Source organism: Solea solea, chromosome 8, assembly GCF_958295425.1.
Source record: "Solea solea chromosome 8, fSolSol10.1, whole genome shotgun sequence".
Taxonomy (NCBI): domain Eukaryota; kingdom Metazoa; phylum Chordata; class Actinopteri; order Pleuronectiformes; family Soleidae; genus Solea; species Solea solea.
Window position 1 is genome coordinate 10,469,709 of NC_081141.1, and position 26,931 is coordinate 10,496,639.

The window sequence follows — 26,931 nt, forward strand, 5'->3', positions numbered from 1 at the left end:
AAAGTGACCTTCCCCTGACAAACAGAAACAACTGAAATGCAGGCTGAAAAATGAATAAGAGAAAAACTGATCTTCGCCTGGTGATAACTGGTGTTAAACTGTATCTGGAATCACTGTGGCTGTGTAAGACCTGCCATGACATTGAAATGTAACAGTTTATTATGACGTTGATGACATTTACACAGACATCCATGAATTGATTATAAGCCTTATTCTCCTTAAAACATTAACATATTCTGATTATTCCTGTGGGTTGGAGAGCATAGTTGGATTATGATTCACCTCTCCACTACATTCTTGCATCTTGTGCAGGTTATGCCCTTAATCAGATTAATATCAGGATATTGCTGTCTATGTAAATGCAGTCACTGACACTGAATTCAGTGAAAATGTACTGATGACGAATCCACTCAAAAAGGATCAATGGAAACCTGGTGCAGTATCAGCAATGTAGTGGTACATATATGTCAATCAAGAACAACAAACACTGGTGCTGCCCAATAGTCACGAGAGTTTATTCCTTTTAAATATACATAGACTTTTTTCCCCATATTAAATTACCCCCCCTCCCTTCTCCTCCATCACTCTCAGGTCTCTGCCTCCACCTCTCCAGAGAAAGCTCGTCTGGCTGAAAAACACACTCTACTTTGTGCAGTATATTGCTTAAGACATTTGCGAAAACATAAATTAAAAATACTACAGCTCGTCTTTTCTTTTCTCATCTTCTGCTCCGACGTCAGAAACAAAAAAAGAACAAAATAAAAACAAAAGGAAATCCTAAAAAAAATAAAAGAAACAGCACAGTGTCCCTCAGTCTGGCTACATAAAATGTTTTTTCATGAGGTACCATGACCCTCCTGCTTCACAGTGGTCTGCATTGTGGCGGGTGAAATGGTAAAAGGAGAAAATTATTCCGCGACAGCTTTCCTGAGTTTGATCAAATCATGTTGGTGTGTTTTTTTCTTTTTTACTCAAGATGTTTTTGTTTTGTTTTTGTTTGTTTTTTTAAATTGGCCCTCACCCTGCTCATCTCTCTGCTGCTAAGAGATGGTGGTGTGTGTGTAGGTGGGTTGGTAGGGAGTCATCATCTTATTCACCCCACAATCAGCAATGTGCTTACTGTTTGTGTCTCTCCTGTCGTGGGAAAAAGTTGGTCCAATGAGGCGGCTGGTGCTGCAGGCAGAGTGAAGGACAGTGTGATACGGCACTAGAGGAAACTCAGGTGTTATAGTCACAAGGCATGCATGTTAACACTGAACGCATAGATACACCACCACAAGTTCTTCGGTTGTGACGTATGTGCTGTGCGTGATTTGGTGCATTTGTGTGTGTGTGTGTGTGTGGGCGCACACTTCTTTGTTCAGATGTGGTGTGTTTGAAAAAGTCCTGCTTTTAAATATTCCTATTTTTTTTTTTTTTTCATTTTCCATCAATGGAAGATACCAAGTTGAAGAATCAATGTATAAAAGGGGGACTTTTACAGTAACAACCACAAGGTGAAATGTGCGCATATGTGTGTTGCGATGATGTCTCATCCAGTCTTATCCAGTTTTTGTGTCCATCGCTCTAGCAGTCTGTCTGTTTCCCTCCGTCTTCTTCAGGAAGCACAGGAGGGGCTGTGAAGTTTGAAGGGTCAAGCTGGGGTCACATACGGGGGGAGTATTTAGGGTTTCTTGGCACCTCGGTGAAAGATTTCAGCTCGTAAGGGATCCCCGAGTCCACTTCGATGGATTTGCGGGAGAATAGCAGCCGGATATTGTTGTGCAAGTAGATCTTCCCAGATTTAGAGCTCTGGAATCTAAGGAGGGCAGAACCAGAGGCAAAGTGTTAGCAAAATACTCTTAATTAAGACTATGGCAGGTAAGTGTGGAAAAATAATAGTAATCGCACATCTACAAATTTGCATTTACAAAGTAAACAAATAAAACGGTACCTGAGATGCATTAGGTAGCAGAGAATCTTCTTCCTGTCTGGAGCTACGCCCCCTGGAGGCACCTCGCCGTTCTCCTCAACTCCCTCCTCCACAGGCACCAGGAAGATTCGGTGGCGCAGGAAGGTCATATGATTGACAGGCATGTCGACAAAGTTATAGGTCACGAGGAACATCTTCACCACAGTTTTGTTGGGATTGAATAAGGTCTGGGAGACAGATGAAAGCACAGTGGCACACATAAGACATCTAGCAGTGTCCTTAAAAGGTTATTTATTATTTTCTGACTGACTGTTATATTAACATCTTAAATTCCACTTTAACTTTTACATCTGACTTACCACTTGAATGGTCCCTGCTTTGGGTACACTGTATCCTTTCTTTCCAAGCTGCTCAAGGGAAATGACCCCCTATGAGAAAGAGAGACAGAGACATAGCATTGGAAAAAAAACATTGTGCCGCATAGCAATGATGAAATTAATTTACTTAATTCTCAAGATTCAAGTGAGTGCTGGTGTCAGAAGCTGTTACAAGTATCCCACAACACAATCATAATCAGGAGCCATAACTCTCTGCTCACAAGGTTATGCTATTATACAGTAAAATAAGTGATTCAGCACTTTGAGATTTGCTGTTCGAATGTAAAGTGCAATACAAATAAAATCTATTATTACTATTATTATAGGTGAATCCTACAGATGAGATGGATGACTAAAGGGAAACAATTATGCATTGACCTCTATTGATTGGATTATTTTGTGACTTTTGGGAAGTTGAATATGCCAGGCAACAAGTCGAGAATGTCACGCGCGACGGAATATCATGGACACATGTACAGGCACACATGGAGTCTGAGTTGACTGTCTAGAGCTAGACTGTATCTTTGAGTGCTACCGAATGCTAAAACATGTTTTCTTTGTCAAAATGTCATAAAACAAAAAAAAATGATGAAATGAAATGTATGATGATAATGGGGGCGGGACTAGATAAGCTTTGCTTCTCCCGCTTTCCCTTTCGGTTATGTATATTGTGTGAACTGCACTTCTGTGTGATGAGTGATCTAAATGTCATGACCGAAATAAATAAATAAATAAAATTATTATTATTATAAGTAGAAACTGATAACTGATTGGCCTGTTTAGAAGTGAGGTTTACTATTTATGACACACAAGCTACTGAAGCCATTAATGGTGAATGCTACAAAAACTCAACGTAAGCCACAGTTGTTGGATTATGTAAATACAGTATTGTGCAAATGTCTTAGGCCACCAGTCGATTTGTTGTTTTTATCAAAGTTTTAATGGCCATACAGTATAACTTTATTGGAGCACATCCAGAAAATAATGGGAAACATGTACGTGTTTTGAAATAACGTTTTCAGAAAAACAAAAATCTCCTTTTACAGGTTTAAGTGTCAATGTGTGTTTCAATATTTCTGTTATATGGGCAATAAACAGTGTTGTCTTTTTCTGGTTGGTTTATTGTTTGTGCCTGAGCCTAAGCTTGCACCATATACTACATCATCCAACACACACACACACATGGACTGACCAGAAAGGGTGAGGGAGCGCTGTGCTCTGAGATGTCGTAGTATGTAACCTGCACAGGCAGGGTGACGTGCTCCGGGCAATATGACCCACTGGCCCCGATCTCTGCCGTGAAGCCTTCAATCTGGCCTGATGGGGTGAATCGTCCCTTAAGTATAGACTCCTGCAATCAACAACACAAAGAAGAACATATATGATGCAAGTGAATGGAAGGAGCCTTTCAGACCTACACAGTCAGGTAATGACAGACTTGCCGCTGCGCTGTGGTGTCGGGTTTCATTATGTGTTCATTATCATTGTTATTATACCAAAGTTATAAAAGTATGCATCAACAACATTGTGAGTCTACAGAAAGATACCTGGCATCTAATATTAGCACAATGTTACCTATTTCACTTCATTTTAAATGTCAATAAATTACGATATTTGAACTGGAGAGGTAAAACAATATGACTTAAATATTTTAGAGTCATTTTGTTCATTTTGGAAACTTATTTTCTGCAATTACTCAAGTCTTTATAATTGTTGGTGAGGCACTGCAGCCATTAGACTAAAAGCTACACAAAGAAGAGGAGAGTGACATCAGTTTTTAGACATTGCAATTCACAAGGTATGGTAAAAAGAATTGCACCAATTGCCTTACAATATTATGCAACATTTTAAAATAAAATTATCCAATGTTCACAGCTCAATCTTTCTTTCATATTTAAGTATTTTACATAAATAAAATGTTTGGAACACCATTTTTTTAATTTTGTTCTCAAACTGCAGAGATCCTTCGTTATATCTTTTTTTATATTCAGCTACTATTATTTCATCATAATTTGCTTGATATTTGTTTTAAAAAAAAGTAACATTCCTGTCTTGACTGAATATTGAAGTGAATTCAATATGTCACCAAAGCAGAAGTGAGACCGGCTCCACGCGGCTCCACCTACAAAATCTTTACATTGTTTAAAATGTGCATAGAATGTTGATATGACACCAACACCGACATTACCATCGGAAAGCCATTAAAATAGTTAGGTTTGTACCTCAAAGTTGCCAAGTAGCGCCCTGCTGATGGAAGATGAGGGCCAGCTGGAACGTGCTGAGCGGCTGGTGTCTGTCTGTCTGCCGCTGCGCAGCTGCCGACTGTATATAACCACAATAACACACATAACAGAGCAGTGGTTAGTGGTTGAGATTACACTAATTTTGTCTTAACCAACATGTCACAGGCCTGTGTGAGTGTGTGTTTTCAAGTCCAGGCACAAAACCCTTTAATTTAGAATTACCTTCCGCCAACTCTAACTCCCACCTACGTTCCCTGTGTTTACTTTGTTGCAGTTAATCTGACTGACAATTAAACCCATCACACCCCTACACGTGTGCATGTGTATGGGCTTGTGATTTTAAAACTACCGTCAGCAGTGTTGTCCTTTGGCTAACTTTTTGTTAGCATTTCCCTCCCTCCTCCCTACGTCACCTCAGTTTGGCCTTTATTCAGAGAAACGGCTTATAGCTTACATGCAGATAGGACCACCTCTCTCTGGAGTGCTGGCTCCTGATTGGACAGAATTGTTGGGATACCGGAAAGGTTTCTCTCAGACTTTACTGTCAGACCCCTGAGACTATAGAAGACCCATCTCACTGACCAAACAATCAGTAAGAGCTGTCCAAATAAAGAGCTATTTAAAGTGAGATGATGTACTGTGTTCCCCACACAGTTGGTAAACATGCACATTTGTCAACAAGCCAATAGTACCAGTGAACTCTGAAGCAGGACTTATAATGTACAGATAACCATGTCTTCAGATCAGGTACAGTGGCCTATGTTATAGTATTTTATACAATTATGATTACATTGAAATTTGAAAACAAAAACTACCCCGAGAAAAGGCTTATATAATCTGTTACTCATTGTGTGCACACTGTTTGAACCACAGGATTCAATAACTATGCCGTAAAGTAGAATGTTGTAGTTATTTTTGTGGCACGGACCCAAAAATAGAAGTTCCACAGTGCCAATGTGGGCGATGCAGATCTGCTCAGGCTTTCACAGCTGTGCCTTTCACCCTGTTGTTAGTTCATGTATCATCAAAACATTCTTGGAGACATTACTTAAATGTTGAAATGCTACATTGTGTCACTTTAAGACGAAATTTACCTACGGTGTTTTACAGCTTTAAAGATGACATTGAACATGACTGAACACATAATGGATGACTCACCTTTTCAACCGCAGTCCACTTTTTAGTCGTCTCCCTGATCTTGTGCAGTCAGTAGCAGTCTATAAAAAGAGGACAAATAAAAAAATCATTAAATATTCTGATTTCTCACATAATTATGCACAAAAAAAAAGTGAACTGAAAAAGTTCCTGTGTATTTCTAGTCAGTGAGTATTTCCGGTGTTCTCTTACTTACTGGGCACTGACTTCTGGATGTTGTGTCATGCAAACAAACATTCCCCATTTCCACGCTGCTGATCACAGTAAAGGTCATGCACCTGTCTGATGATTCATCACTATGCAACCATGAACTAACTGTTGGCCACTTGCTAACAGCAAACCTTTGCCTCATAGTTAGCTTTCTTTTTGGTAACCCTCTGGCTCTCCTGATCAAGTCTTCCCTCCACTGTTCTCTGTATCTCCCAGCTTTGTCTCTCTGTACTTCCCTGTCACAACACGGAACCCCTATTGTTACAACTGACTGTATGAAAGCTAAGTAGAGTGAACCTTTTTGTTAGCACACCCCCACCCCCACAAATCCACACACTCATAGCTCCTTCTGGTCCCCCAGTGTTCAAAAATGGCCATTTCACATTCAGAACCAATTTTTAAGCCGGACATACATGTGTGTGTCTCTCTGTGTGTGTGTGTGTGTGGTTGTGTGAGAGACACACTACACTCATGTGGGGGGAACAACTGAGCTTCCCTCAATGAGCTTTTTTCTGGAGCTACCCAGCCTGTTCCATTGTGGTGTGATAATGAGCCGCCATCACTTCATTCTTTTGCTTTTACTTGTTCTCTTGGCATGTCAAGGCTAACCATTGCATACTGAATAGGGATACATCAGTTTATAAGCTGAACATCAGCAGGCCTATAGGCTGGTATTCACCTGATAGACCATCATCTGAGTAAGTAAAAATAATAAAATAAGTAAGTAAGTAAGTAGAGTAGAGAGATGAACAGCTGTTTCTATTAAGGTTCAGTAACAAGGCTGCATGTGGACTAATTAGAAGAACTACATACATGTAACCTCTTAAATACATACATATTTAAGTGGTTATGTCAGAGACTAAAAGGCTCTTCATTTTTTTGTAACTGAAAGTAGTTTAAAAAGTTGTTTCTTCAAATGTTAGATGACATTTGTGATTATAAAAACAGTGTGATGGTGTGAGGGCTTAAAGACATTTTTAAATGTCAGGTTACTTTTTATAACGAAAAGTTCTTTGTGTACCTGCCATTAAGGAGCAACGAAAAAACCCCAAACACCTGTTTCAGTTATTGGACAAATTGTTGTTTTTGAACACCAGTATCAGTCCAGAATTTCAATTGGTGCATCATTTTAGAAACCTCTGCAGACAGGTCCTGAATGTCTTTAGATCTAAAAGTATAGTATTGGTATGAAAATGTACATGTGTGTTGTTTTTAAAGCAGAAAACAATGATTTAAACCATTTTCATTTAAAGAGTCATTTAAAATGAAAACTCTTCCCTTCATAATTGTATCACAAATATTAGGAACTTAGCATGTATAGTATTTGCCCGAAATAGCTTTTGTAAATTAGATTACGCAACAAAAAGTTCCAAGACTGAGGTATGCTGTCTGTGTGTGTGTGTATGTGAGTGCATGTCAGTTTACTAACTTTAGGCCGGTCCCATGCAGATGGCAGCAGGTGGTTCCAGTAAGGGGCAGCTTTGGCATCAGTGCTGCGACATGAGGCAGGGCCCAGTCCTGGAGGCAGCAGGGATAGTCTGCTTCTCTTGGACGTGGAAGGCCCCTCATCCTCTGAACACGACTCCGCTGTGTCACTTGGGGACAGCAGCCTCTTTTTGGCAGGCCAATGGCCTCCAGATGATAGACGATGACCATTACTGCTGGGCGTCTTCTCCCAGGAAGCCAGACCATTAGACGAGGACGAGACAGCCTGGGTGGCACTTCGCTCAGGAGGGGAGGATTCAAGTCCAACTTCCCATTCGGTGGCCTCACCTGGTTCCTGCAGCTCTATATGATGTGGGGGGGAAAATGGGCCTGGAGGGCTAGTGGGACTGGCAGGGTTGGGAGTCTCATATGTGGACATTTCATATAAGTGGGGGCTGGGCTGACCTCCTGATGAGCCATTATTGCAGCTCTCATTTCCAGGGTTACTTAAAGAGTAGGTGGGTGTGCGGCCGCCATTACTAGACTCAGTCCTGACTGAGCTTCCGACGGTGTGGCCCTGGTCACAAAGATGCCCATGTGGGTCATACATTGGGGGTGATTTAGGTGAGAGTGGGGCAAACACATCAGGAATGGGCTTGTCGTGATTGTGCTGACTTGCACGACGGGAGGGGGTGTGGCTTGGGGAGAGTGGTGGAGACCTGGGTGACAGCCCCACTTCAGAGTCTCTGTGCTCTGTCTGTGTACAAGAGTATACAGAACTGGGCCCACCAAGGCCTGTGACCAATCCCATCCCAACACCTTGAGCTGGGGCTGGCCCACACAGCACTCCTCCCTCCAGGGCCTCCCTCTCTGAGAGGTCTCCCAACTGAGGACGCTTATGAGTCAACTGAGGCTCCTCCAGCCCCCTTTTCACTCCTAAGCGAACAGGTCTCTGCTGGGTCTCAGTGTTGGATTGTGTGGAGGTAGAAAATCCCCCCAACTGGGAGAAAATAGAGAGCTGGTAGACCTTTTGGAGCCTAAGCTCCTCCTGGCCAAAGTGTCTTGGTGCCCCTGGTCTGACCCCATGGTCTAGGCCCTGTGCTGGGGCTGTTGGTGGAGGCAGGTCCCCTTCATGGGCTGGAAGCTCTAAGGGAGCCTTTTTGTGGGCTAATTCTACGTGGATGTGCCGCATGGTTGCTTTATTGGGGTTAAATGTCTTGACTAAGTTTTGTGCAACAGGTCAAGTCAGTCCTCACAAGTGCCAGAAGGCAAAGCAAGAGGTTTCACAGAAGCAGGAAGTACTATAGTTCCTGCTGTAATGTCATCAAACAGAGTGAAATTGGAAGCTGAGCTGCACAGCACCTGAGAGGACAAACACAGAGGGGGAATCAGATAATTGCCTACTTCCCTACACAAAACATCTTTAAAACAGACATAGTGAAACTGAAGCAAGGCATAAGCCCATGATGTCTCCTGTGTAAGTGAATAATATATTTGGTGATCGGCGTCTCACCTCTGTGCCAGTCCTTGTCTAATTCTGCCTGTGTGGACAAGCTGCATCTGGAGCAACATCTGGAAATTTTGTCTAAAAATGTCTACTAAAGGAACCCATCTATCTCCACGGCAAAGGTCACAGAACAACGCCAACATCCCAGGATAGGTAACCAGGAAACACTAAGGACCTCAGAGGAAGTAGGAGTGAAGAACGTAGGCACAGGAAATATGACCTGAGGAGAAATAATAGATTACTGGTTTAAAGAAAAGTTACAGCAGGATGTTTATGAATGAAGCTCCAGTGGAAGCGAACTAAAGGACTTGGATTGAATTGATTCAAAATGTTTTGAAAGACATTTTTTTATTAACATCTAAATAATTTGGATGAAATTATCAGCTGGAGGGCTGAAGCTAACCAGAAGGGTGGAGAGTGTCAGTAGTTACGGAGGAAAAGTTTCCTTACCAGAATGGGATGTAATACTACTGGGGCTCCCTCCCTCTGTGATTGGCTGACAGCCAGACAAACTCGCCTTGGTCACCTCAGCATGGGGTGTAGCATGGCTATGGCATTAGGACGCAGTAATTCCACCCACAATCCCTGAACAGACAGAAAAGGAAGAAAGAAAAGTCAGTTGCCTGTCATTCATTCATTGCCAACTGAGAATTATTCCACTGAGAAACACACAAACAAGATAATGGCACATACAATGACTGATCTATACATTTCAAATAATTAGAACCAAGGAGAAATAGAATTGCATCGTCATTCCAGTCTATAAGGCAGACAAAAACACAGTGTGTGCAAAGCCCGCAAGAAATAGAATGGCACAAAACAAAATTAAATCCAACTAGAACATGTGCATTTCGCCATAAAATGCAGTTGGGAATTAAAGCCGAGTCCTCTTGCTGTGTCTCTATCTAAATGTTGGAATTGGAATTTGGAAGTGATCGGTGTCAGTGTAGTGTTCCTAATAAAGTTATCAGTATCATTGTCATGTGCCTAATAAAAGGGGAGTTGATCACAAAGATCTTTATACTTCACTGACCAAATTTGAAGTCAATGTGACAACCTCTACTGAAGCGACTATGTTGAAGTCTGACAGCACTGTGAGGCTCCAAGATGAATATTAATAATGAGAACAATAAACTTGGAGAATAACAGATGCTTGTTTACCAATGTAGAGCAAGGTAGAACACTACGCTCTAGAGTTCTCCCTTGCATTTCTTTGCCAAACAGGCACTAATAAGAAGAAGGACAAAAATAGAGAATAATAATAGATGCTTGTTGGCAATGTAAAGCAAATATTCCATCACCAAGCAAGCACTGATAATAAATTAATAATAAACAGGAAAGCAATAGTTGAAATGCTAAATCAGCATTCCTAAATAATAATAAAATCCCTTATCAATTAAGTACTCAACCAGTCAAATCATTAGGGTTTGAGCGCAAGGTGCGCAGAACCCTGTTAAAATGCAAAGGATTATTATTATTTGGTTTTATTTTCACAGTGAAATAAAAGGAGCCACTCATGGAGCATAGAAAGTTAGATCAATCCTTGTAAAGAAAAATCTGGATTAGACACATTGTCCTGATCTGCACCAGGATTTAACGGGGCCTTCTAGGGAGATGCATTAAACTCAGTCAAGTATTTCTTCTGTAATCCAGCTAATAAAAAACAAACCAACTGACAGACAGAGGTGAAAACACACAAAGAAAGAAAATAGACTCTAATGTGTAATGGCCACAGTGAGGGGGTGATACTCCTCAGGATGGCAGACTATCAACAAGAACTCCCCCAGTCAAACAAGAATATCTGTTGAATGTAATTTCATTTAATTTCCAAGTCAAATTTACTGGATAGGTTACATGATTTGCCTTTGCAAGAATAATCAACAAATACAATCAATCACCTCCTCTTGTTTTGTCCCTCTAAGGACAGGTGGAGTTTCCTGTGAGAGTGCCCAGGGGAGGACACACGGAATGGGGGTGGGGGTAATGAGAGAGTCAGCACAGCAGTGAGTATTTATAGTTATTGCCTGTATCAGAGCTCTGTCTGAACACCCAATGGCTCTTTAAGGAAACCCCACTTGATTTCTGACCTTATTTTGGGGGCTCCATCTAGTAGCCAGCAGAGGTAGAAAGACACTCTGGCTTCACCTCAAGAAAGGTGTCAGGTTGCTTGGCATATGTGTCAGCTCAGATTGGAAACCCGAGACTTAATAAAAAACAAAATACTCACAAGCAACTTTAATATGGTAAAATGAAACAAAAATATAAAATGACTTAAAAAAGCATTACCATAAAAATTGTTATTAACTTCATTACTGACATGACGCATGAGGAAGTTACACGCCATTGACAAGGGAGGAGGTCCAATCACTTCAGCATCACTAGGTAATGAACCAGCACAAAGGCGTTCAGAATAAGACATTGCCAGAAAGGAAATGGTGACATAATAGTAACTATGAATGAGAAAAACCTGAAAAGATAAAACTTATACAAAGACAGAGAGAGGGTGGGGAAACACAAGAGTCAAAATGATCGATTGAAACCCCTTGACTGTCCTGAATGAAATATTCACACCCAAAAACTGAATACAGTTGTTAATAAATATTAAGTCCCAAATGGTCAACTTCAATCAAATGACAGCTAACACACTTCAAACCACACTGCCAACCAGAATAAACCAACAAAATAAATAGGATAAGATCAAGAACTGCAAACGATGATGTCAGAGACATAGCACTCATATGATTTCATATGAGTTTCTTGTGTCATCCCTATTTCTTCTTGACTTATCACTGGGGCTATAAATGAAAAACATACAATGTATATCTCTCTGGCAAGAAAAGCACACAGACAACTCATTAAATAAATGTTCATGTGTTGCACATTTTAGCATCAGATTTATAAATGAAAGGAATTGAAAGTGAGTGAAAACATGTGACACTCAAAAAAAACTTATTTTCCAAATGCAAAACAAATAGGACAAATAGAAGGGACAGTGAATGGAGAATTCTGTTTATTGATTTCATGGAAAGTGGAATAAAAATAAATGGATTATTCTGTTGAAAACATTAGTGACTATTAATGGCTACTTAAAACCAAATCTAAAATTCTGAGGTTTGAGTGAAATGAAGTCAAAAGACAGCAGTAACCTGCAATGGAGCTAAAGCACTTGGTTCAAAAGGAGGATAGTTATCTGCTGGTTGTGTCTATTTGCCTGCACAGGGCACTATTGTGTGTCAATGCGATACACACCTTCATGTCAAGGAAGACTGCAGTCATGAAGTCAAAGGCTAATGGTCTTGGGTCAGGTGACACACAGCACCATCAGGAGGAGCAGAGACATGTCGTTTCATCATCATGAGAGAGGCAGTGTTATACGAGTAAGTGGTACAAGGCTAACACAGAGACATCATGTGCCTGAGGTACATCAGCTGTTGTTAGAGTGGCGACATGAGAACTAGCACGTGAGCGAAACATCTGCAAAACAGGCAAAAAGTACATGTCTGAACTTAGTCAACTTTAATGGAAATGTGGAATAAACCCACCAAACATAAGTAAAAACAAACTTTCCTTTTGAAGCTATACTGACAGCTCTGACCTAGAAACACCGCTCTCAGTAAAATGTAGGGAGGTGACAAGGCCAAGAGTTCACACAATGCAAGCAACTACAGCATCCTCAGAAAATACCCTGACCTTTGGCCTGCACACCTTCAACACCCAGATGACACTTGCACAACACAAACCCAGGAGTTAGAGTTAAATTCTCATAATGGAACAATAGAGAACTTTTGTGTTTACTCTTGTGTTTATTTACAATCCTTTTCAGAAGTGAAGCAGATGGAGCAACTGCATGATTCACATTTTATTTGCATGAGCTTCAGCTATTGCTCAGCTCCACCTCTGAAAAATAGCTTGTGGGAGAACAGCTGCTGTGTTTACTGTTGTCTAAAAAGTTTCTTTTCTGCAGTCTGTATTTGCTTAGCTTATTTTGATATTTGTTTCCATTTCATATTGCAAACGATATAATCATCAATCAGCATCCTTCACATTAAGCACCTTCAAAGCAACACACAACCTTTTTTTAACCTACCTATCTACCTACCTACCTACCTACCTACCTACCTACCTACCTACCTATCTATCTATCTATCTATCTATCTATCTATCTATCTATCTATCTATCTATCTATCTATCTATCTATCTATCTATCGTTTTAACAGACATAAGGCAGGGCATGGGGTATGTTGCTACTTGGGCTGTCATTTTTTTATCCAAAATTCTATAATAGGGATAAAAACAGTTCAAAACATGATGCAAATGTTGTAATTTATATTTCCACTTATTTCCACTTGTAAAATGTCAATGTAACAGGGCCAGTTACTACAGCATATTTGTAACATACTGCAATTTATTGCACACCTGACATTTTTTTTTTTTTTTTTTTATGTTATAATTACACAAAATGTATGCAAAGTTTTTATTTGTATATTTTACCCTGATTCATCCAAATATCTTAAGGGGTAAAGCATGTAGCATTCATTAAAACTTGACTTTTGGAAAAAGTAACAGCTCTTGTGGCTACATTGTAATTGCAGAGATGCAAATGTATGACTCGGATTTCAGCATGTAACATCGGAGTGAAAGCATCAGCGTGGTGTTAACAGCTGCCCAAATAACTTCATTGTCACATCAGATTTGGGCAGAGCCCCACCCAGCCCCAGGCCTGTGTTAGCAGGGCCGATGAACACTCACACCCTTACTCTATACAGATTCCCAAACACACAACGTTGCAAGTGCCACTGCAGACAATCACCTGTTGATTAGATTACAGGAGCCATCTGCAGGGTTTGGAAATCTGATGTCACTGACTGTGCTCATGGGGCTCAAATGACAGCTGACTGTGTCTGTGAGTGAGTGTCAGACAAAACAGGAGGCAGGAAGCGACACAACAAGAGACAGCGAGTGAAGCAAGGAGGGAGCTTAAGTTGATTGAAACTGATAAACTTTTGAGCGAGGCACAGACACCACACACACACACACACACACACACACACAAACATCACTCAGGCTGGGCAATCATGGCAGACTAAGCTCGCTCACTGACATACTTGCTGAGAATGCTGTTTGACATGGGGTCCCTTTCTGTCTCCCTCCCTCTGAACACAGTCTGCCTGCCTTCCCTTCCCTTCATATGAAGCCATTTTAGGAGACACTGAGTCACCCAAGCCCAGATGACTACATTACAGCAACATAAGCAAACTTGACTTGACAGCAGAAGAACTTGTGAAACTCACCCCGTTTGAGAGATGGAGTGTATCTCTGTGTCTCCACTTCCTTCCTTTTTATTTTGTCTGATGGCAGGATGGGTGACTGTGCTGCATTCTCTTTCTCTCCTCTGTTTTGTCTGTTTCCACTGGATCAGGCTGCCTTCTCTCTTTCCCTCGACTCTCTTGCGTTCTGTCTCTCTTTGCTTCCTTCCTCCTGAATAGGTGGTGTTGTGAAAGACAGAGAAATGTCAAGTTGCTCTACCTCCATCTGCTTGTTTTGTCAGGACAGCATGCACTAGCTGCTTCTCTCGCTCTCTCTAAATCTTGTTTTCTTCCTGTCTACTTCTCTCCACCCTCAGTCACACACATACACAAATCAACCCCCCTCCACAGAAACTCTCACCCCCAGCCCGTCTTGGTCTTTCCCTCGTTCTCCTTTTCTCTTGATTCCCCCCCTCCCGTCCTCTTCTGTTCTCTCATTCGTGCCCCTCCAAAATATCCTGAATACAAAAGACACTGCACATGCTAGCATTCCCCTTTTCTCTCTCCCTCACTCTCTATCTACACCCAGAGCCTTCCTTTCAATCCGTTCTCACTGAAACCTCCCACCCACTCTCTCTCTCTCTCTCTCTTCTGTGTGAGTATTTTATTTTTGTGCATTTTCCCTCAGCTGATTGAGCAAGGTGTGCTTTGCTTTGCTCAGCAGTGAAGGCACTCAGGGGAAAGAAACAAATGGGGGTGGGGTGGGGGGGGTTGTTCATGCCAGCTGATTGGTTAGAGAAAAAGGGGGGTCAGCTCCAGTGGCTGAGTTTTTCATTGGTCAAACAGCAGAGGGAGGAGGCATGTGTAGTTGAAGTCCCACCTACTTGCTCTGCCTGTTCTGAAGAAGGAAATAACTGGACTGAACAACACCTTTTCTTAAGTGTGCGTGTGTGCATGTTCAGTGTGTGTCTAAACAAGTGTTGTGTATACACTGTTAAACTGTGTGATCTCTATTATGTGCCAGTCTCATGAGAAATTGAGTGTGTGTGTGTGTGTGTGTTAAGAACACCACACAATAAAAGCAGTTAAAAGTATAGTTCAGCTTTTTGAAGTGTGGTTGTATGAGGTACTGACATCTGACACCTAGTCAGTATGCTTACCCTGTACTGAGAACCAGTCTGAGTCATGGAGGTTTGCTCTTAGTAAAAACATAACTGTCAGTGGGGACACAAGTAACCACCATGGAGGCAACAGTGGATCAACTCCTGAGAGTCATTATTTTCTTCTTTAAGCTTCAGTTTCCTGTCAGAAAAAGCCACTTAATGGTTAGATAACACAGCATATATAGTCTTAAAATATCATAGACTTAAGCAGCATAGATTTTATTTGATGAGCCTTTTGTTTAGTGGATAAAATATGGTTTTCCTTTTACTAGCAGCCCAGTTTTCATTGAAACTATAGTGTCTCAGGCTGGTCCATGGCACTGGTGCGCATAGTGCAGTCAGCACTGACTATTGGCGTATTTCAGTCCAGTGACTGTGTCATGGAGAAGGTACTGAACAAATATTTGTAATGAACTGATTCTAGTGATTCAGTTACACTGAAAATAACTTCTTTACAAGTCACTAGTCACTCGTATGTGTGTGTTGCGTGAAGTCACCTCAGTTTCATGCAGCCGTGCTGTTATGACTCCACCCGTGTTGAGTAGGTACTTTTTTTGTAGTGGAAATGCAACCTAAACCGTGACCTGCCGGTTTAGGTTGCCAGGCGAGACCAAAGTGGAAAAGGGCCATAAGTATGGCTACCTCATCCATCCACACACCAAATTGTAATCTACCTCTTTAATGCCAGCGAGAAATAACAGACAAATATCGATGCAGCGCCCCTGTTCCTTACTGTCACATACTAATACAGTGCGGCCACAGAGAGCTTATTCGATGCTGGAGAGCAGATAGAGAATGAGGTGCATGTGAAAAACGTAATCAGCTGACTACCAGGAGCAGCCCTCTGTGTGTGTGTATCTTGCCATCTGTGAACTAAGAAGGAACACTGTGTTGACTAGACAAGAACAATTTTGAACACAGTCCTGTGGTCAAAGTGCTCCACTGTACGCACGAGTGCATGACACACTTGTGCCTGATGTCTCACCTCATACACACACAATGTAGGTGTTAGTACTGCAAACAAAATACACTTGAATTAGTCAAGATGAGATGTTTAACGCACAACTTCAGGCCTTAATGTCACAGGCACACCTACTTGGTTATGGTCTATCCTTTTTAAGAAACCAGTGTTGACCTGAGACATGTGACACAAACCTATTGATAGTTGTGTGCCCCACTGTCTGTCACAGAAATACCGAGAACAGTTTTTAAATGAAAATGTACGGAAATTATTAATATTCAACTAGCAACCTTATTGAACACTAATCTTCTATTAACTGAGTGAATGAGTGATCACTTCATGTCCTTGTAGACCTGTGTGGGATGATGTCACATTTGTTTTCATTAGTGTGTGAACTGAACAGTGAACGGGAGCTGAGGGGAGGTTTGAAAAACAAGACACGTCCTCAGATACATGCCTCCAAATTTAGAGATGTGGGGACAGAGGAGAAGGGGTGGGGACGCAGAAGACAGAAGTACAGACAGAGAACAGAGAATGGCAAACTCGCAGAGAAGGAAGACCTGATATCAGGTCACATTTCTGTCGTCAGACGGGCTTAGTCCCTGCTTTTTGCTGAAAAGCTTGTTGTGGAATGCATGTAATTATGGGGACTTTCTAATCACAAGCAGCACTGTGTGTTCAGGGTCTTGAGTTAAAGCACACTCAAACATACGCTCAATCCCTTCTGTACCTTTAAGAGCCTGTGCTGCCTCCATATTTGGGAGGAAAAAGGGGTGTGTTTGTGCTATTAAGACCCTCCTCCATTCACGGGTGCCAAAAGTGCAGCTGAGGAGAAAGAGGCATTGAACAGACACACACACACACACACACACACACACACACACACATTCCATCATACACAAGCACTAATGCAAACCTGATGCAGGAGAGTGTTTGTTTGGATGTGACAGTGACAGCACTGGATTTCCAATTACGTGTCACATGTAGTGGTAAGTTATACACACCTATATCTTTCAGGGCCTCTCAAAGGGACAGCAGCTGTGGTATTGTGTTTGTTTTTCTTTTTTCTGGTGATCCCAGCCTTGACAAACTGAAGAACTTTGTTTGACTCCACTGGTTCAGAAAGATCCATGGGAAAATCATTTGGTCACAGTTTTTTAAAAAACGGGTTTGGCAATCATCAAAAAACAAGGTCTAATTCATTCATCCTCCTGGTGTGGAAGGAGACAACAAATGGAGAGGGAGGAGGAAGGGTGTAGAAAAGAAAGTAGGAGTGTCCCAATCATCAAAGCTGCATCACTTGGAGGAGACACACACAACTCACTAATTCCCCTTTTTCTCCTTCTTCTAATAAATTCCGGGAGGCTGTACATCGAAATGTTAAATGCTGCTCATTTTGAAGTCCTGAATCAGAGTTCTTCCTGCCCCTCAAAACCTGACTGCTGGTTTAACCCTTAAAGGCCACATAGACCGGAAGCTCCAATTAACGCTGCGTTTGTGTGTGTGTGTATCTGCGTCATTACCTCGTTTATGAAACCCTAAAGTTTCAGAACAAACAGTTCAGCCACTGCTGAGAAAATAGTGTTGTATTGTTTTCCTGGGCTCTGCGAAGCGGATCGTCACTTCCGTAGTTTGATGTCGTCATCAAAAATCCTCACCACTCCTCTCACCACCGTAGCACCTCCCGGTGCGGGCACTAGTCCGGGGCACATCCGGTTGCGTACATTAAACCGCAGAAGAAGAAGAACTACTCTCGTTGTAGCTGCTGAGATGCAGAGCATCCACCGTGCCAGAGGGGGAGCTATGTATCTGAGAGCTGGCCTATCTATTACGTCACTTCCAGGTACCTAGCCAATCACAGGACAGTAGGAAAGCTCTCGTTGGCTGGCCAATCACAACACAGTCCACGTTCTGGGGGTGTGGTTTTGGTCTGAAACAGCGCGGCTGACGAGAGCGTCAGTGAGGATATATTTTGATCAGCTCGTTTGCAGCGATTAGGAGGTTTTTAATCATGAAAAAAAGTTAATATATGTAAGTAGACCTCCATAACTAACATATATGTGTGATACAAGCATTCTATGTCGCCTTTAATCGGCCAAAACATCCTACATGAACAACAGTGAGTGAGAAACACTCCAGGGAGAAATGAGAGAGAGCGACTATCAGAGAGAGAAAATGTGTATGGTGTGATCTGAGAAGTGTAGACAGCACAGTAATAGTCACCGCGACCCCCGTGAGAGGCATGGGGGACAACTCATCCAGTGGTTTATACAGATAAATAAATACATATTATCAGGTTCTCAATAGTATTTCAATTCGGGGCCATGCAAACATACCAACTTCCTCGTATTGGGCACAATCAGCAACTGTCAAATTTTTCTTTTCTTTCTTTTGTCAAACAACATCAACTTTTATAGATGATATCATGGCATGAAGAGGATTACAACAAATAAAATAAATTGTGTTCACAAGTTATGTGGTAAATCAATTTCCTGCCTTTAAGATGTCACTGCTCCACCATGTACTGACAGGAATTAAGTGTAAACTGTGGATTTCAAACCGGTTTCTCACGTCTCACTATACAAGCTTTTTTTGCTTCATGTTCTGTTTTTAGTCAGCCATAGTTTTTATTGTCACTGCATGGTAATAACCAGAGTTTCTTCTTCAGGCCAGAGTTTCTTCTTCAGGCCAATAAGTAACAAAGATGCATATACCTCTTTAACCCGAGTGGTTTCTACATATTTACATATCAACAGCATTATAACAATCTGAGGAGATAAACTGTTGCTGTAAGAGAATGTTCAACCAGCTGCCAGTTGATAAGAATTTGATGCTAAAAAGAGACAGAGGCCTGTTTGTGTATAATCATAATAACTTCACTGCCCAGTGGAAAACTTTGTGTTTGTGTTGCGTCGCTGGGTTTTTTATTCAAGCAAACAAGCCTGAAATACTGGACCTAAAAAAAAAACAATACTATCATTATGAAGGTATACTTTTGGGAGAGGTTCATATTTGGCATAAAGCAAATATATGATATTTATAATGATATTCCTGAACACACAGATTTTATTTTTTGTCATGGCACAGGATCCTCCAAGATGTTGTTCTGTTGTCTTATACATACTGCTGTGTATATTGTACTAGTACAGGTATACATGCTTGGAACACCAGACTGCCATGGACCCTCATTTTAGCATGAATGGAGATGTGGGCATGTGCATGTGACCGGAACATGTACGCAACTCTTAACAGATACAGACTGTGGAAAGTATAGTCCTTTAGAGTCACTTATGTCACAAGGGGCCAAGAGTGATTGATGATTAAATGTCCTGTGATAAGGAAGAAATGACACTGCATCATTGGTATGCAGTGTCCAGATGTCGTTCCCTGCTAAGGGATGGTTTCTCTACTTTTAGGTAGATGGCCTCAAACAATGGTCTCCCCACCAGTAATTAATTGCATTTTTCAGGCAGTTCTAGTTTTGTGTTGCACCACTTTTATTAGTTTTGTGATTATATATTAGTTTTGATGGACTCTCCAGTTATTTTTTAAATGTTTGATTTAATACTAGAGGAAATAGTGATGCATCAACACAGTGTGTGATGTATCTCTCAACATGGAGAAGTAAAATCATTTATGAAATACAAATATAACGTATCCCCATACAGATTTCTGATCACATTCTGACAGGATGTGTACAAAAATAAAACACTATTTCTACAACATCATACATGAAATTCAACTATTTAACCAATGCAGTCAACTGTATAATTATTAGTTATTCACAGCAGATTGTTTTCAACATGAAGTAGCAGGACAAACACAGGTTTGTAAATAAAGGTTTAAAAAACCTTTGTGCTGACACACTAAGTCTTCTGGGACATATTCAGCTGCGAAGGATAGCCTGGTTTGAAACACAGATAGGGAGACCTGGAGCATACTCCAGCTGACATTAGAGGAAAGGTAGATCCTGGCAGTCTTGCCACGACTTGCCAGCCTACATTTTGAAATATATTTCTTAATCAAATTTGCAGCAGTGCAGTAATATGCATCAATCTAAGATTCACAGAGATATAAAGTTTTGTGCAATCTTGTAGAATCTATTCATCCATCCATCTACTGCTTTATCCTCCACATGAGGGTCGCGGGGGGCGCTGTGCCAATCTCAGCTACATAGGGCGATAGGCGGGGTACACCCTGGACAGATCGCCAGTCCATCACAGGGACACATATAGAGACAAACAACCATTCAACCATTCACTCTCACACCTACGGCCAATTTAGAGTGTCCAATTTCCTGCTGAATCCAATATCTCTTAATATTTGTATATGTACCTACTGTCCCTCACTATAGCTACTTTTTTTCATGAAATATTCAGTTCTCCAATTCACAGAAGTAATATTCTTTGTCTACAATTATCTGTCAACCAGGCTGAAATCAAGTTGTGCCTGATAGGAGAAAAGAGAGAGACAAGAGTGCAATGGGAAGAAATGCAGAGATGGGAGGAGTGTGGCACCCGGAGTCTTGGTGACAGGCCCAGCCAGCTCAGAGGATGGAATGTTCCAGAGAAATATGTTGCCTATTCATGGAGGGAGGACAGGAAATAAAACGTGCTCTCGCTCTCTCCTCACCTCTCCACTGAGTTCCCTCCCAGTCCTCACTTCTTCACCCTAAAAATCTCTGACTGTGATTCCAATAGGGCTGCAACTAATGACTGCTTTCACTATTGTCAGTGATCTGTATTTTCTCACTGAATCAATTAGTTATTTGGTAGATAAAAAAAACAAACAGTTTAGTGGATTTCCCAGGATTTAACAGACACAAATGGCCTTGAAGCCTTTATGTTAAGTTGTTGCATTACATGCCGGTAATTATCTTTACCACATGGAGATACATGCCATAAGGAGATCCTCCAAAGACTATTTCTGATCTTGAGGCTGAACCTCAATGATCTGTGTTGTAGATGAAAGCCCCCACTTTTCTAACGGCGTAAATTACTTCCTCTGTCGGCATTTTTCGAATTGAGACACAGCTTTGCCTTATGTGCTTCCTTATCTCCTCCCGTCTTTGAGAATTTCTTCTGTATCTTCCTTCAGGTAAAAATCAATACCTTTTCCCCTTTTCATGTTTGGGGAACTCACACAGCATGGTGCTGCCTCACTCAGACTAGCTGATGAAAGGCTAAGGGGGGGAAAAAAATCAGCACTTTCTTCGCCAAGAGGTTCACTTGATCCTGAGATCAGTCCAACACAAACACACATACACATACCTTGTTAATAATTACAAGTGTGTTGTGAGTGTTGCTGTTCTCTGTATAAACCTAAGACTGACACCACATGTTACAACAGGTGTGTGAATTAATTTTTTTTAAACAAGCATCTCTCTCTGTGCATCTGTAATAAATTTCATGGCATTTTATTTAATAATAGTGTCACAGAAAGTCACAAATATCAGCCACTATGGGAAATTCATTTAGGCAAATAATCAACAGTCAATACCAAATTTCATGCCAATGATGAGAAGATGTTGAGACTTTTCACTGAGAGATTTGACCACAGAGGGTGACCACCGATGAAAGGGAGCGTTTCACGACACATACTGTAGTAGTCTAATTAAACAGTGTGCAGTTTTTAGCTCGACTTAACTGTGCATGGAAACATACTGAGCGACTGTGTTAATTTTAGATGACCTGAAAGTAATAATGGATATTATTTGTAATCAAAACATAGAAATCCAGTATGTACAATGATATTATAAATTAATTTCCAAGAGTGGGTGTCACATTTATGTGACAAATAACACATGCAATGGCCCAATCTTGTCATACAGTCAGATGAGAGGAGTGAGACAAATGTCAGTATATTGGAAAATAATGGACAGAGGGAGAGGGGCAGAGAGTGAACCGGCCTTAGCTTGATAAGCTCCATGTTGACCTATATAATGTACAGAGATATATCTGCCTTCCAGCATTGACTCATTGATACTAGGGGTTGTGTGGAAGTAATATCAATGTATGTCTCACAAGCTACATTTGAGTTTTAACCTGTTTGTTATGAGGCTGCTGGATTTTAGAGAACAATTTGATAAATGGAAACAAAAGGCCCTGAGACATTTCATCATTTATTCATTTTTTACCGCTTTATCCTCCACATGTGGGTCAACACCAGAGACAAACAACCATTCACTCACACTCACACCTACCTATGGTCAATTAACCTCATCACCAAATTGTATGCATTTGGACATAGGGAGGACGCCTGAGAACGCAGAGAGATCCTATACGTGCACACAAGGATAACATGCAAACTCCACAAAGAAAGGACCTAGATACCTAAAATAGTACTTTTTATCCAATAAATATTTCCATTATCCTTATCCTTATCTTACCTTAGCTTTCCCTGCCCTTTGCAGGTTAAAACCACATCCAGTCAGTGCTGGCCTGTAATAGGACTGACTGGTTTAAGTGAACTCAGTAAGCTTGAAGCCAGGTTTACTTGAAGTCTGGGTTTATGTGTTCAACTGTGTGTATGACCACGGGCAACAGAGAGAGGGTTCCAGGGGAAAGGTGCCCAAGTGCTGTTTAAGAAGCTCAGCAATAAGCCTTTATTAAGAAAAGTATGCACACACCTATCCGACACAGAGCAAAAAAAAGTGATTCCTGTAATATTAAATTAAAACAGATAAGGTTGGTAAGTGTGGCAAAGCTAGCAATATCAGGCTACCCTTTGACAAAATATGACTAATTTACCCCATACCCTCCCACTGGCCCTCTTGTCAAAGCTCTGTCGCTCATGGAAGTCTTGCTTGCTCATCTCTGACTATTGCCTCTGCTTCAAAGTTGTACGCCTCTCTGAGCTGTGGAAAATCACAGACTGTCAGGTAGGCAGAGAGAGGCATTGTTCCTGTCAGTTATGCGTCAGTCGTGGTTTCTGGTAATGGGTTGAGGCGATGTATCCACAGTTACATTCAGAACTCTGTGCAACTATATCTTTTCTTAACCGTCACTTAAACCCTTGATGGGTGAATATTTCTTTATTTAAGAGAGGTCATTTGCCACATACGCACGCACAGACACACAGACACACATCTACACACCAGCAGACACTACACATCAATACAGGCCCAGCGCATTGTTGAGTACTGGATGTAGCCTACATAATCATCTGTAATCTGTGACATCAAATCCTGCAGACACATGTAAGACTGACAACAAGCCTTCATCAACTCAGAGTGGTTAATAGCCACCCCCATCCCAGGTACAGTGAACATGTTAAACAAGAAGAGAACAGCAATAACTGCTCTGCATTAAACCATGACATTTACAGAGGGTAAAATCTATTTGGTTAAATGACCATAGTTTGAGGGCACATGAGTGATGTCCTTCAACATGGGTCCCTAATGTCATGACACTTAATCGGCTAAGCTACATATGAATAAAATGTTATACTACAGTTGAACTGCAGGTCAATATTCAGCAGAGGCTGTAACACAGTAAATCCAGGCCTAATCTATCCAGACAGTATCAGGAGAAGAGACAGAGATCTCATAGTATTACCAGTAATGTCCCTAACAAGGCACCAGTGGCTCCATATATCACCATGAGAAAACACATGGCTGCTCATGACAGCACTCTTGCTTGATTTAACTTGCCTGATGTAGTTAAATGGGGAAGAACACTACATATTTCCCCTGCAATTGTACATTTCAAAAGAAGAACTGCCCCACACTTATGTGACTGAGATTTTCTCATCCACCCTTTGTTCCATTACCTTTATATGAGAGTGTTTTAGCAGTAAATAAGTTAAGCCACATCATGATTGTGTGAAGGACAAGCCCAAGACTGCTTAACAACCTGCACCTCACCATAAGGGCTGGTTGGAGCGAAGCTCTGCATGATGTCACACTCAGCTGAGGACAAAGCCCACTGGTTTCTCACAGAGAGGTGGTGTGTGTGTGGACACACGTACACACACACAGACAGACACACACAGACACACACACACACACACACACACACACCCACCCCAAGGGAGACAAAAAGACAGATTTGCAGCAGCAATGCATGTGTGTGTGTAGCAATCTTCTATTTCCATGCATGTGACAAACAGCTGGTGGATTGGTATACACACACGTGTGCTGTATGGGTGATGTAGATAGAGAGAGAGAGAGAGAGAGTGTGAGAGAGAGAGAGAGAGAGAGAGAGAGAGAGAGAGAGACTGCACATGTGTGCCTAATGCGTACATCAATGCTACCATGCCCTGCTTTTCAGGACAATGGGAGGGGGTACATTGCAGCTGAGCACAGTAAAAAAAAAAAGTAATTACTGACATATTATACAGTATCTTTCAAATACTGCATTCACTGAAACAAGGGGATTTTAGTGCTAGCATTAGTGCTCCCTTCAATGCATGATGCAATGCAACTCCCAAGTGCAATCCAGAGGAACAATACATCCAGTGCTATCCTCTTATCCTCTCTCCTGTAAGCTAGATCACCATCATCCCACTCACAGAACTACATAACTGCACTAACACACATAGAAGTGCAAATACTATGTATTACTGAAACAATTACACTGTGTGGAATGAAACAATCAATGTTGGAAGTAAAGAAAATGAGCTAGGGTCATACTTGCACTAGATCTGTGAGTGTTGCATGGTTCATCAACTCTTGTGTGAAATGTCTGAAATACATATGTTTTGCCCTTGATGACAAAACAGTGATACCCACCCCTTACAGAACAAACACTAAACAAACCAAAAAAAAATAGATAAATACTAAACTCAGTATTTTAGATGTCCAGCGTGACCACTTTTATCACATCTGCAAGAATCCTATTGATTTATATTAAATAATAGTGGGTAATAATTAATATTAAAACAGTGGGTGAAAGAAAGTATCACAATTTCATTATGAATAAACATGGGTTGTGAACAAAAATTGTGATTTTTTTTTACTGCATTTTACTTACTGCATTTTGCTTTTGTTCTACGGTGATTAAACAGACTAAAAATGTGAATTACAGATTACAGAGTGTTCATTGATCTCCTCCTTGCACAGCCCTGATACATATTATATATACCACATGCATGTGCATGCAACATCACAGTTATGACTAAATTAAATGTTTACTTATGCATTTTGATGAGAGGCACAAACCTGTGGTATATCCGTGTTTCTACTCTGTCCCTGCCCATCTTCGACACCTTCAACACCAACACTCACTGATAAAGGAAAGAGTGAGGACAGGGAGACAAAGCAGGGGAACGCCCCCTCCACCCTGCAGGGATCCTGGCAGGTCATCATCAGCTGGCTTTGAACTGGATTCCACTCATTCTTGCTCACATCAGCAAAGAAAATGACAACTGTGACGACCTGAGTGTTTAACCATTGCACCATTAACCCATAAATGTGCATTAACGTGAATAAACAGGAACCGTTGTGCTTCCTCCACACACAGGTTCCCCTTTAAATATTCAGGAGATTACGAGGTAGCTATAGCTTAATCTGGTGATTAAAATAATGCACTCACCTTAAATAAAACAGGGTGAAGTCAGGAAGGTAGACACGATGTGTGAGCCAATGCGCCCTGGTGTTTGGCCTCTTTTTTGTTATCTCTCGCTGCTGCGTTGTCAGAGTCCAGGTAGCTAACGTTCTGGTAGCCGACTTTGACGCTAAAAACGCCGTTGTTCGAGATTGCTGTCGGTGTAAAATCATGGGAGAGTTTCAGCCTCGTCTTGCCACATAGTTCGCTGCCTGGTTGTCTACGTCCCTTCCTTTCTGTGCCTGTATTTTTCTTTTTTCTTTTTTTTTCTGTGCTCGCAGCTGTTTTCGTCGTTTCAGTCTGCCTGAAATTTCCTCTTCTGGCCCTTTAAGCGACAGCGTTTCCGGGGTTTGGCATGTTCGTATAAAAAGAGGCGGGGATTCGTGGCCAGCTGGGCGCCTGTCATTTAGCTGATTGGTCCTTTCTCTTCTGCTCAGCCAATCGACGCTCCGGGATTAGGCCGCGTCAACAACATGGAAATTTATTCAAAGAATTCCGCTCCGTGATTGGACCACTGATTAGTCCAGGTAACGCCCAGTACACGTGCTTTTTCAACCCTCCCAGTCTTCACCGTCAGAGTAGACTGTGGTGCTGTCACTGAATTTACTCATATTTTACTAAAAACAACTACGATAATCCATGTTCTGATACAGTAAACCAGCACTTTGAACAATTATACAGCACTGACGTTAACATGTGGTGACATGATACACAGCAGCGGCTACATTCTCTGTTAAACATATACAGCTAGGTGTATAATCTCCCTTTCTTTTTTCCCTACCGCTTGAGCCTTGTTTGCCACAGACCTAAGAATAGATCAGGTACACGTTGTATCCGCATATTGCTTTGCGGCTACACTGAGATCCACGGCCATCTACCCGGAGCCCGATTACACTTAACTGTAGAGGAGGAAAAACAGAGAGGAGGGGGAGGATGTCTTGTGGAGATCACAGCTGTGAAGTAGAGATTATCATGCATTAAAGCAGGGCGTGATGTAAACTCTGAGGGTTTAACTTCAAAATGGGCCAACTTTAGGTTTTAATTTAATTTATTCTTAAGATTGTCTGGAAGAAATCAAATAATGACCAACTATTTATTTTAGTATTTGAAATAGTTTAACTATGGTTACTTATTGGTTATATATCATATATAAATGTGCAATTAAACTTATTTAACTGATGTTCTG

At 41.3% G+C, this 26,931-nt stretch overlaps 1 protein-coding gene across 4 annotated transcripts; it reads right to left on the bottom strand.

Annotated features, from left to right (window-relative positions):
- Positions 1 to 494: 494 nt before the first annotated feature.
- LOC131463980 (atos homolog protein B) lies at positions 495 to 26,069 on the bottom strand. Of its 4 annotated transcripts, none has more exons than XM_058636190.1 (11): positions 25,734 to 26,069; positions 14,122 to 14,308; positions 9,280 to 9,414; positions 8,836 to 9,049; positions 7,327 to 8,684; positions 5,691 to 5,749; positions 4,512 to 4,611; positions 3,482 to 3,640; positions 2,272 to 2,340; positions 1,934 to 2,139; positions 495 to 1,798 (listed from the first exon to the last, which is right to left on the bottom strand). In XM_058636190.1, exons 5-11 carry the CDS (start codon positions 8,512 to 8,514, stop codon positions 1,645 to 1,647), a joined length of 1,935 nt encoding a protein of 644 aa, XP_058492173.1. In that variant the 5' UTR covers positions 8,515 to 8,684; positions 8,836 to 9,049; positions 9,280 to 9,414; positions 14,122 to 14,308; positions 25,734 to 26,069; the 3' UTR covers positions 495 to 1,644. The 4 variants fall into 4 exon arrangements, with proteins under 4 accessions (XP_058492173.1, XP_058492172.1, XP_058492174.1 ...); XM_058636189.1 differs by lacking the exon at positions 25,734 to 26,069 and adding an exon at positions 12,079 to 12,303 and having other exon boundaries at positions 14,122 to 14,737; XM_058636191.1 differs by lacking the exon at positions 14,122 to 14,308.
- Positions 26,070 to 26,931: the final 862 nt, after the last annotated feature.